The sequence below is a fragment of the Panthera uncia genome, unplaced genomic scaffold, assembly GCF_023721935.1.
Source record: "Panthera uncia isolate 11264 unplaced genomic scaffold, Puncia_PCG_1.0 HiC_scaffold_725, whole genome shotgun sequence".
Classification (NCBI taxonomy): domain Eukaryota; kingdom Metazoa; phylum Chordata; class Mammalia; order Carnivora; family Felidae; genus Panthera; species Panthera uncia.
In genome coordinates this window covers 1-11,285 of record NW_026059897.1, presented here as the reverse complement: position 1 = coordinate 11,285, position 11,285 = coordinate 1, and the positions used below count along the sequence as shown (strand labels likewise).

General features: G+C 50.9%; 1 protein-coding gene across 1 annotated transcript; it reads left to right on the top strand.

Moving 5' to 3' along the window:
* Window positions 1-15: 15 nt before the first annotated feature.
* Window positions 16-10,068, top strand: LOC125918378 (kinesin light chain 4). The gene is made up of 10 exons (XM_049624380.1): window positions 16-1,105; window positions 1,801-2,083; window positions 3,524-3,754; window positions 5,633-5,714; window positions 6,317-6,527; window positions 7,002-7,089; window positions 8,695-8,796; window positions 9,025-9,198; window positions 9,505-9,604; window positions 9,814-10,068. The coding sequence occupies exons 2-10, from the start codon at window positions 1,826-1,828 to the stop codon at window positions 9,930-9,932; spliced, it is 1,365 nt and encodes a 454-aa protein (XP_049480337.1). The 5' UTR covers window positions 16-1,105; window positions 1,801-1,825; the 3' UTR covers window positions 9,933-10,068.
* Window positions 10,069-11,285: the final 1,217 nt, after the last annotated feature.

The window sequence follows — 11,285 nt, the reverse complement described above, 5'->3', positions numbered from 1 at the left end:
GTGAATACACACCTCCTTTCCTCCATGCGCGTGGTCGAAGCCAATCCACGGGCGACCCTTAGGTCGCGTGACTGAGAAGTCCGCTCCGCCCCCGGGAGCCGTCAAAACAATTACCTCGAGCGGCAGCCATGATGAATTTAAAGGGGCAGTACCGGCAAGGGCGGCAGCCAGACCGACAGACTGCGGGTGAGTCCGTGAGGGTACCTCCGGGACTGAGGCTTGGGGTCCCGCTACTTCTTTTCCGCACTCCACGACAGATGAACAACCCCCCACCAGCAGATCTCACACAAGTCCAGACAGACTGAAAAACTCCGCCCCCCCGCGATTCTTCCCGCCCCTCGGCGTCCAGACAGACAGACAGACGGCCTGCCCCGCCCCCTGCTCTACCGACGGACTCATCGACCTCGGGATTCTCAGGTCCCTGGGTCTTCGCTCGTGACGCGGACCTCCGCCGCCCACCCGCACCTCTCCCCCGCGCCCCCGCCCATCTCATTCTGTCCCCACCCTGGGCCCCAGGGCAGGTCGACAGGCTGGGTCACTTCTCCGACCGCTTTCCCAGGCGGGGAGATCAACTCCCAGCGCAGTGTTTCCCTGTAACCCTGCAGCCGCTCTGTAGACCTGCCATTCTTCCCTGCATCATCAGGCGTCTGAGAGGCACCCTAAGGTGACTTCTCTCAGAGCCTGTTAGTAGGTGGTCATGACAGAGACAAAGCCATGAAAGTGAATGGGTCAGGAGTGACCAGGTCTTTCTCCTCACCCTTTCCCAGACACGCCCCTTGCCGCAGATCTCAGATCAAGTCTCACTCCCTTCTTGGGAGAAAATAGCTCCCCAGGCCTAGGGTGGGACGTTGGCTCCGGGAAGGAAGAGGGACACACTGGTCGCCTTTGAAGGCCTGTAGGTAGAGAGAGGGAGGGTGCTTGCCCTGAGTAGGGCTCTGTGCCAGGTCCTCTGGGTGGCTGTGAGGTGGTGAGAGAAGGGGTGGGAACGCTGGACTTCTGGACTTTGGGCAGGGCAGATCCTTGTGAGTCCCTGGCTACTGAAAGAGTTTTTTCCGGGCTCTGGCCTGAGCGCCACAGCCGAGGGTTCTGCTCTGTGTACCTACTGGTAAGAGGACTTCAAAGATGAGAAACAAGGCTCTTTTGAGGAAGTAGGAAAAGAGCCTGACACCTGGAGGGTGGGAAGTATGGGCTGAAGGCCTAGTGGGGAGAGGCAGAGTTTACCGGGTTTGGAGATGCTGGCCTTAGCTCTGTGGGTGGCGCAGTCTGAAGACCTGGAGCTTTCTGGGCCCCTCTCATCTGGGTCGTGCAATGAAGGTGCCTTTTTTCCTTCTTCTCTCTCTTCCCTGTAACTTTGAAACCTGTATGGTTTCTATTTTTTGAAACCTCTGCACCATTTTCTTTATATCTCCTGTTTGCTTTAACCCTGTTTCCTTTGCAGCTTTCTCCAGACACCCTCTGTGTTTCCTATAATGCCGTCTCCCATCTGATTCCTTTTCCTATTCCTGACCCAAGCTCTCTCTCCAACAACACTTCCTATTCTCTTCCTAATTTCTAAATCTGTCTGCTAGTTGTCAGTACTTTTGTTCCTTCCATTGTCTTTCTTCGTTCAAATCGATTCCTCTCCCTCTCTCTTTCCCTTAGCTTTGTGTTTAGTGTTGTAGGCTCCTTTCCCACTGATCACTCTCTCTCCAATTAAACCAGAAGGTCACCCATACTCTCTCTTGTCTCCTCCCTCTAACCAAGGTACTCAGCCTCTCTTTCTCATCTTTACCCCCAATGAGCTCTGTTGTTTCTCCTCAGCCCAGGCAAGGTCCCCGTGGCCAAGATGTCAGGCCTGGTGTTGGGGCAGCGGGATGAGCCTGCAGGGCACAGGCTCAGCCAGGAGGAGATCCTGGGAAGTACCCGGCTGGTGAGCCAAGGGCTGGAGGCCCTACACAGTGAACATCAGGCTGTCCTGCAAAGTCTGTCCCATACCATCGAGTGTCTGCAGCAAGGAGGCCATGAAGAAGGGCTGGTGCATGAGAAGGCTCGGCAGCTGCGACGTTCCATGGAGAACATCGAGCTGGGGCTGAGTGAGGCCCAGGTGAGAGGGAGGAGGTGGTGCAAGTGGCTTTGGGGTCTGATTGGAGTTTTGGGGTCATTTAGGATCTCCTTGTCCTAGATGTTTGCCTTCATTCATTCAGTAAACATGTATTAAGTCCCTTCTTTGTGCCGGGCACAAGTCTTCTGGGCACTGGAGACACATCACTGAACTCAACAGTCAAAAATCTTTGCCATCTCAGAGCTTACATTCTAGCTGGGGGAGGCAGACAATACACAAATAAGTAAATCATTCTGTATGTCAGAGTGATAATTGCTAAGAAAGAAGGGTAAGAATAAAACAGAGAAGAGGGTTGGGGGGTACGGAGAGAAGATACACCTTTAGATAGCATGGTCAAAGAAAGCCTTCCTGAAAAGGTGGCATGTGAGCAAAGATTTGAAGATGAGGGAATGAGTCCTACAATAAATGGGGGAAAATCATCTTAAGCAGAGTGGACGGTACATACAAAGGTCCTGAACTGGAGCCTTCTCGACAAGTTCAATGAGGGACCAGCGTGGCTGCAGGAGAGTGGATGAGGTGAAGCAAAATAGAAATTGAAGTACAAGAGGTAGAATGGTTGGGAGAGAAAGGGACAGATCATGTGAAACTTGAAGGTCATCATAAGGACTTTGTTTTTACTCTGAATGAGATGAAAGCTATTGGAATATATTGAGCAGAGGAGTGATGTGGTCTAGCTTAACATTTTTTTTATAACTTTATTATTTATTTATTTATTTTTAAATTTATTTTGAGAGAGAGAGAGAGAGAGAGCATGCAAGTAGGGAAGGGGCAGAGAGAGTGAGAGAGAGAGAGAGAGAGAGAGAGAGAGAATCCCAAGCAGGCTCTGCACCACTAGGGCAGAGCCTGATATGGGACTTGAACTCACGAACTGTGAGATCATGACCCGAGTTGAAGTTGGACGCTTAACCGACTGAGCCACCCAAGTGTCCCAAGTCTAGCTTAACATTTAAAAGGTTCGGCTTGGGGCACCTGGGTGGTTCAGTCGGTTAAGCATTGACTCTTGATTTCAGGTCATGATCTCATGGTTTGTGAGATCTCCACTATCAACACGGAGACTATTTGGGAAATTCTCTCTCTGTCTCTCTTCCTCTCTCAAAATAAAATAAAGCAACATTAAAAAAAAATAAAAGGATCATCTGGCTGCTGGGTTGAGAACAGAGCCTAAGTGAAAAGGGCAGAAACAGAGGCTTGTGAGGAGGCTATTGTAGTCATCCAGATGGGAACTGATGGTGGCCTGGCCCAGGGTGGTGGCTATGGAGCTGGTGAGAGATTGGATTCAGGGTATATTTTGAGGGTAGAGCTATTGCTACTCAGTCCCGCCTCCTGGCTCCTGCCAGTTTTGCTGCCTCCCAGTAGGCTCCCCTTCCACTTATCCCCGACATTCCGATCCAGAGTTGGCACTTACAGGATGTGCCCATCTAGGTGATGCTGGCTTTGGCCAGCCACCTGAGCACAGTGGAGTCGGAGAAACAGAAACTGCGGGCTCAGGTACGGCGGCTGTGTCAGGAGAACCAGTGGCTCCGGGACGAGCTGGCGGGCACCCAGCAGCGGCTGCAGCGTAGTGAACAGGCTGTGGCTCAGCTGGAGGAGGAAAAGAAGCACCTGGAGTTCCTGGGGCAGCTGCGACAGTATGACGAGGACGGGCACACCGCGGTAAGCATGCACAGGCAAGGCTGGCTTCGGGGCAGACAGCTGGGAGTCACTATGGACCTGGGGGCGGTTGTTCCATCTGGTGTAGGGGCCAGCAGTGCTGCACAGCCTGCCCCCACCTGGCAGGATGCAGGTCCTGACACCAACTCCAGACAACAGCAAGGTGGAAACAGTATTCACTCATTCAATCGACATTTAATTACATGACAGCTATGTATGCCAGGCACTGTGTGCTCTGCTGGGGGTGCAGCAGTGAACAAGGCAGACAGAGTTCTTGCTCTCACAGTTACAGGTTTGGGATGGGGGAAAGGCAGATAAGCACCTGGACAATTCCAATCCAGAATCCTAAGTGCTACAATGAGGGAAAGCATAGCAGAGTCAAGGAAGACCCTCCTAAAATTTGCTCTCAAAATGTGTGAAATTTAACCCTCACTCAACAGTCATTTATTTATCCTTCTGCCTTAGTCAGTGTGAGAGGATGTGTGTAAGGGAGATGTAAAGAACTATAAAAGAGGGGCACCTGGGTGGCTTAGTGGTGGTTAAGTGTCTGGCTTCAGCTCAGGTCATGATCTCAAGGTTCATGAGTTCAAGCCCCACATTGAGCTCTCTGAGGTTAGTGCAGAGCCTGCTTCAGATCCTCTGTTTCGCTCTCTCTCTGTGCCACCCCTCCACCCCACCACACTCTCTCTTTCTCAAAAATAGACAAACATTAATAATTTTTTTAAAATTTATGTTTATTTATTTTTGAAGGAGAGAGAGAGAGACAGCACGAACGGGGGAGGGGCAGAGAGAGAGGGAGACACAGAATCCGAAGTCCGAAGCAGGCTCCAGGCTCTGAGCCATCAGTACAGACCCTGATGCAGGGCTTGAACTCACGAGCTGTAAGATGATGACCTGAGCCGAAGTTGCACGCTTAACCAACTGAGCCACCCAGGCGCCCCTAAATAAACACTTTTTAAAAAAAGATTGGAAAAAAAAGAACTATAAGAGAGAGTTCTGCCTTCTCAAGCCTATAATATAGCTGTAGGGTCAAGGCTTACACATGAGAACACATATGTGACAACATAAAGGAGCAAATGCTCAGTGCTGGGTGAATGGTTGTCAGTATGGGAAGAATTCTAAGATTGGTTTGTGGGGGCTGGAATGGCCTGAGAAGGATTCACAGATGGGGTACAGGGATGGATAGGTAAGATTAAGGTTGGATTTTTTAGCTGAACAGGTTAGGAGTTGGGCTGGATTTTGATGGATGATGATGAGGGGGAGGGAGGAGCTTTCTAGACTAAGGTTGGGTATGTGTCATATATAAGACTCCAGGACTAGAAAGCTGGCCTGTCCCAGGGAAGTAGGATGATTTGCAAGGGACAGACACATTGGTGAGTCTGGGTGGGAGGGTTGGAGGTGTTTGTACAAGGCTAACATGCCTGGTGGGGCAAAGCAAATTTGCCCATGTCGAAGTAGGTGAGACACTGAGGGTTGAGCACTAAGTCCAGAGTGAGTGGTAGCAGTTGAAGGGCACAAGGCTGAGCTCGACCCTTTGAGTACGTGTCAATAAGATCAGACACACTCCTTGCCCTCAGGAAAGACAGGACAGACATATAATCAGTGTAAACACACAGGGATCAGCACTGGGCTATAATTACAAGAGTTGAGGAGGAGAGGGGTGGAGGCTAAAGAATGAGGATACTTAGAAAGCTCTTAATGTGAAGGAAGGAGATTTACAGACAAGAGCAGTATGAGATTGGCGGACAGATGCTGGCCTTCCCAGGGGCAGAGACATGAACAAGGGTCTTCTCACCTGTCAGTGATTTCATGGGTTAGAGAGGCCCTGAAGAGGCTGCTTGGGGATATCTTGGCCTAGACATGTTGCTTCTTCCCTTCCAGGAAGAGAAGGAGGGTGATGCCACCAAGGATTCCCTGGATGATCTCTTCCCCAATGAGGAGGAAGAAGACCCCAGCAATGGCTGTGAGTCTGCCTCTGGAGCTGGAGGGTGAAGGGGGGCAGCAGAGGGCTGGTCCCAGCTGTGGCCTGCCTTGCATACAGGATGCTCACCTTCCAGAAATAGGTTCTGCACTTTCCCTGGATATAGGGCAGGGACTGGGCTAGTGCTTTGATTTCCTCAGCCTCCCCATTATTCATCAACACTTAAACACTTCATGTGTACTGGGCACTATGGTAGGCACTAGGGATACCAAGTTGAGAGTGATGAAGTTCTTGCCAGTAAGGAGCTCATAGTCGAATGGCATAATGACCCTGGAGTCATGGAAGAGCATGAACTCCTCAAGGGAAAGAACCAGGTCTTATTTTTGTATCCCTGACACAGCCCCTGGCTTATCCTGGTTGAGTAAGTTTTTTCGAATGAATGAATTAGTGGGTGAACAAGTTGGTTTGTGAGGGGCCCAGGTAGAAGGGAGTGGGCAAAGGAATAGCAGGTTGAGGTGGGTCTTAGGGGAAGGCCTGGTGAGGGGTGGGCACAGGCACGCAACAAGACATGGAGAGGACAGACGGCAAAGGGGAGAAGAAGAGTGCCCTGAGGAAGTCTCCTGTTCAATGTCTGCGATGGTTAGTGTCCCGTGGCCAGGGTGCCCAGCACAGCGGATACGAGATCCCGGCGAGGTTACGGACACTGCACAACTTGGTGATCCAGTATGCTGCCCAGGGTCGCTATGAGGTGGCTGTGCCTCTCTGCAAGCAGGCACTGGAGGACTTGGAGCGCACATCTGGCCGCGGCCACCCTGATGTCGCGACCATGCTCAACATCCTTGCTTTGGTGTATCGGTGAGTCCTGGCCTCTTCCTCTCCCAAATCAGCCTCCAGATTCCCACGTTGAGCCACCTTTGGCTCCCATTCCTCCTCTCCACAGGGTACCTCTTCTCACTGCTGGGTCTCCTAAGTGACCCAGTAGGGGCCTTCTCTTGCACCAGCACTCTTGTTCTTTCTGTACCTGAGCCCTTGACCTCAGAGACACTCATCTCTCAGGCTCTTTGCTTCTCCATTCTCTCCTTTGGGGAGGGTCTCTTTCCCTCTTTTTCCATCTCTTGCATCCTATAGCTTGTCTCCACTTGGTGTGGCAGTGTTCTGCATCCAAGGATAGGTGTGTTGGTGAGCTCTCGCTGCTTACCCCAGGCTTCCTGTCTCCTCATGGGGGCCCCAATCCCTAAATGTACCTCCGTATTCCTAAAGGGAAGGAAGGAAGAAGATGGCTTGGGTCAGAGTTCGGGGTAACCCCTTGTTACTTCTCTCCTCTTCCAGGGACCAGAATAAGTATAAGGAAGCTGCCCACCTGCTGAATGATGCCCTCAGCATCCGGGAGAGCACCCTGGGCCGGGACCACCCTGCAGTCAGTATTCCTTGTCCTCCTTGCTCCATGCTATTTTGGCTTCCCTTAGTTTGTTTATCTGCTGCCCTCAGCCCACTCACTAGGGGTGCTCAGGGTAGAGGCATGAGGGCTCCATTCTTCCAGGACTCTCTGCTAAGGCCAGTGGTTCTCAACTCTCTGAGACCCAATGACTTGATCTTTTTTTTTTTTTAATTTTTTTTAATGTTTATTTATTTTTGAGAGAGTGAGACAGAGCGTGAGCAGGGGGAGGGGCAGAGAGAGGGGGAGATACAGAATCGGAAGCAGACTCCAGGCTCTGAGCCATCAGCACAGAGCCTGACGTGGGGCTCGAACCACAAACTGTGAGATCATGACCTGAGCCAAAGTCAGATGCTCAACAGACTGAGCCACCCAGGCGCCCCCCAATGACTCCATCTTATAACAAGTATTTTCCTGAAGCATAATTCATAGATGCTATAACTGACCTACACATACAATTCCAAAAAGTATTGAGTGAGATTGGGCCACATAGGGCTCTATGCGGAGCCTGCTTGGGATTCTCCCTTTCTCTCTCTCTGTCCCTCTCCCACATGTGCACACGTGCTCTTTCTCTCTCTCTCTCAAAAGAAATAAATAAACTTAAAAAAAAATGGAATGAGGAAAGTAACTTACAATAAAATAATATATAGTATACGTCACAATGAAATGAAAATGTAACATGGTAACAGTTTTACTGAGTACAACCATGCAAGAAAACATACTATATGATTTACCTATAACTAATATAATGTATAACTTTAGATTTAGAAAAAGTATAAGACCAGTAAGACATTTTATATAAGAAGTACTAAAAAAATGACAGAGCAGGGGTGCCTGGCTGGCTCAGTCAGAAAAGCATGCAACTCTTGATCTTGAGGCCTATGCCCCACATTGGGTGTAGAGATTACTAAAAACATAGATAAATAAAATTTTTTAAAAAATGACAGAGCAGAAGTATTGATGGGTACGAGACTAAGATCCAGTGTTAGACTAACAACAGGCCAGATTTATTCGTACATGATAAGAAAAAGAGAGAAATAACCTTAAGTAGGGATAACATGCCAAGACAAATGATCAATTGTAACAGTGGAGAAAATGAGAAGGTATTTTTGCAAATGCGCTGTGTGAAAATAATTGCCTATGTTACAACATGTGATAGGCACAGATGATGTCACTCGGAAAACATAGCTCCTATCTTGATATCTCGCTAAGTGTCAACAGCTTACAGCGTTTGACTGTCTGGGAGGACATTCCAAAGTTAACAGAGCTGTCCCACACGCGCTGAACATCCTTGGCTTCCCACAGATAATAGTGCCCCCAATCTTTATGGCAACCAAAAACCCTACAAAACCTCACCTACAGAAATATCTAAAAATCCCCCTAGAGGGCGATGCCACTCCCAGAGAGGACCTCAGAACCTCCAGTTCAGTTGCTTCTCCCCGCTGTCGCCTCTGGCTAGGAGACAGCAGAGTCCAATTCTCTTGGGAGTTGTGCAGTGTGGGGCCCTGTTGTGCGGGAGGAGGAGGAACTCCAATGTTCCAGGTCCCTGAAAGCACCGATGCTGAGAGGACGGGCCTGTCTTCCTAGGTGGCTGCCACACTCAACAATCTGGCTGTGCTCTATGGCAAGAGGGGCAAATACAAGGAGGCAGAGCCACTGTGCCAACGTGCACTGGAGATTCGAGAAAAGGTGCCTGTGCTCGCTCACTGTTCCCTGCTGGGGTGACCCTTCCTCCATCATCTCTCTTCCAGATTACCCTCCTCAGTCACTTCTTTTCTCAACCCCCCATCTCTGCCTCTTCCCTCCTGTCATTTCCTCTCCCTTGCTCCCCAGGTAGGCATGTGCACACACGATTATACGCACCCCCCCCCCCCCCCACAGTCATTAGCCATCTTTCACTCCTTTACTCCCCTCCAGGTCCTAGGCACTGACCACCCAGATGTGGCAAAGCAGCTGAACAACCTGGCCCTGTTGTGCCAAAACCAGGGCAAGTACGAGGCCGTGGAGCGCTATTACCGGCGGGCACTGGCCATCTATGAGGGGCAGCTGGGGCCGGACAACCCTAATGTAGCCCGGACCAAGAACAACCTGGTGAGGGAGGAAGGGATGAAGTCCTTGGAGAGCGGGGAAGGGAGAGCACCATACTGTGGTACACGAACCTTGTCATCTTTGTGTGTCTGGGGCTGACTTTGGGCTGAGGGATCTGCCTCATTCCAGTGGGAAGGCGAAGTCCCCTAACCTCCTGGGAGTGGAATGAGAACACCCTTGACCCTGCAGCTAGAAAAGGAAGTGTGAAGAGGATCTCTGGGGAAGGTCATAAAGAGACCAAGAAGTGGAAATCCCTGAGCCCTGCTGAGACTTTGTCTCTGTCCTGTGTTTTTGCCTTTCTGCCTGCAGGCTTCCTGTTACTTGAAACAGGGCAAATATGCTGAGGCTGAGACACTCTACAAAGAGATCCTGACCCGGGCCCACCTGCAGGAGTTTGGGTCTGTGGACGGTGAGTGGTTGGCCCCGGGGAGAGGGGGAGCTGAAGGGTGGAAAAGAAATGCAGACCACAGGTGGGGGGTTAGGCCCTAGTGGTTCCCAGGCAGAGCCAAACCCCTTTAGTCCAGCTTTAGTCCAACTGCTGGGTGTCTGGGTCCTGGCTCCCCCCATACTGTCTAGCTCTGTTCTCTAACCTTACCACTCCATCCTGTGTACCCCTAGATGACCACAAGCCCATCTGGATGCATGCAGAGGAGCGGGAGGAAATGAGCAAAGTGAGTGCGGGGCCCATCCTGGGGAGCCCGAGGCTGCCAGGGCCTCTGGCTTACTCCTTGCACTAGCCCAGCGCCTGACTTACTTCCCACCTGAGCACCAGCCACAGATGCAGGGTGCCTTCCATCTGGGCAGCCCAGCCTGCACCGAGCTGCGTGCACGCCAGCATCCCTGTGCTTTCATCTCTGGCTTCCCCTCCCCTCTGTTCTGCAGAGCCGGCACCGAGAGGGCGGCACACCCTATACTGAGTATGGAGGCTGGTACAAGGCTTGCAAAGTGAGCAGGTGAGCTGCCACGGAGAAGCTGTCTTGGCCTCCATCCGAGACCTGATCCTGGCCTCTGGGGCCTTTTCCCTTCTTCCCTTTGACCTTGCGTTGGCCTTAGCTCTGCCCCTTCTCTCTCTCTCGTTTCTTTTCTGAATCCATCTTTACTTCCTTCCCACAGCCCCACAGTAAACACCACTCTGAGAAACCTAGGAGCTCTGTACAGGCGCCAGGGAAAGCTGGAGGCAGCCGAGACCCTAGAAGAATGTGCCCTGCGCTCCCAGAAACAGGTCAGTGACCAGGAGGGGATAGGGAAGGAGGTCCGGAAGGTAGGCCCTGGGGATGGGGGACCACTGACACTTCTTGTGAATCTCAGAAGATTAAGAGGAGAGGCTGAGGAGGAAGCCGAGGAAAGGAAGGTGAGACACTCTGTGACTGTGGTTATTTTTAAGTGTGTTCTCACCCTTTCACCTGCCCTTTATGGTCAGGACTCCAAGTTCAAGGTTCATATCACTAAATGGGACTATTGTGAGGGAAGCTGTGTGGGGCGCCTGGGTGGCTCAGTTGGTTGAGTGTCTAACTCTTGGTTTTGGCTCAGGTCATGATCTCACAGTTCATATGATCGAGCCCTGCGATGGGCTCTGTGTTGACAGCACAGAGTCTGTTTGGGAAAAAAAGCAGACTTAGGGAAAAGAAAAAAAAAGGAAACCATGTCCTTTCACAATTTGAAGAATCTACTGAGGAGGGGCATAGGTGGTGTGAGTGAGGGAGTTGAGGTTGAGGGGAGCCCAAAGTCAGAGTTTCTCAAATTGTGGGTTGTGACCCATTAGTGTGTTTTTAAAAAAAAATTTTTTAGTGTTTATTTTTGAGAATGAGAGAGACAGAGTGCAAGCAGGGGAGGGGCAGAGAGAGAGGGAGACACAGAATCTGAAGCAGGCTCCAGCCTCCAAGCTGTCAGCACAGAGCCCCAGGTGGGGCTTGAACTCACAGAGCGCAAGATCATGACCTGAGCTGATGTCGACCTGAGATCATGACCGACTGAGCCACCCAGGCACCCCTCATTAGTATTTTTTTTCTTTTAAAGTTTATTTATTTATTTTGAGAGAGTGTGGGGGGGGGGAGGGGCAGAAAGAAAAAGAGAATCCCAAGCAGGCTCTG

Coding starts and splice junctions, on each gene's coding strand:
- LOC125918378 (XM_049624380.1), top strand. CDS start 1,826: ATGTCAGGCCTGGTGTTGGGGCAGCGGGATGAGCCTGCAGGGCACAGG. Junction 2,084..3,523: donor TGGGGCTGAGTGAGGCCCAG/GTGAGAGGGAGG, acceptor GTGCCCATCTAG/GTGATGCTGGCTTTGGCCAG. Junction 7,090..8,694: donor TGGGCCGGGACCACCCTGCA/GTCAGTATTCCT, acceptor CTGTCTTCCTAG/GTGGCTGCCACACTCAACAA.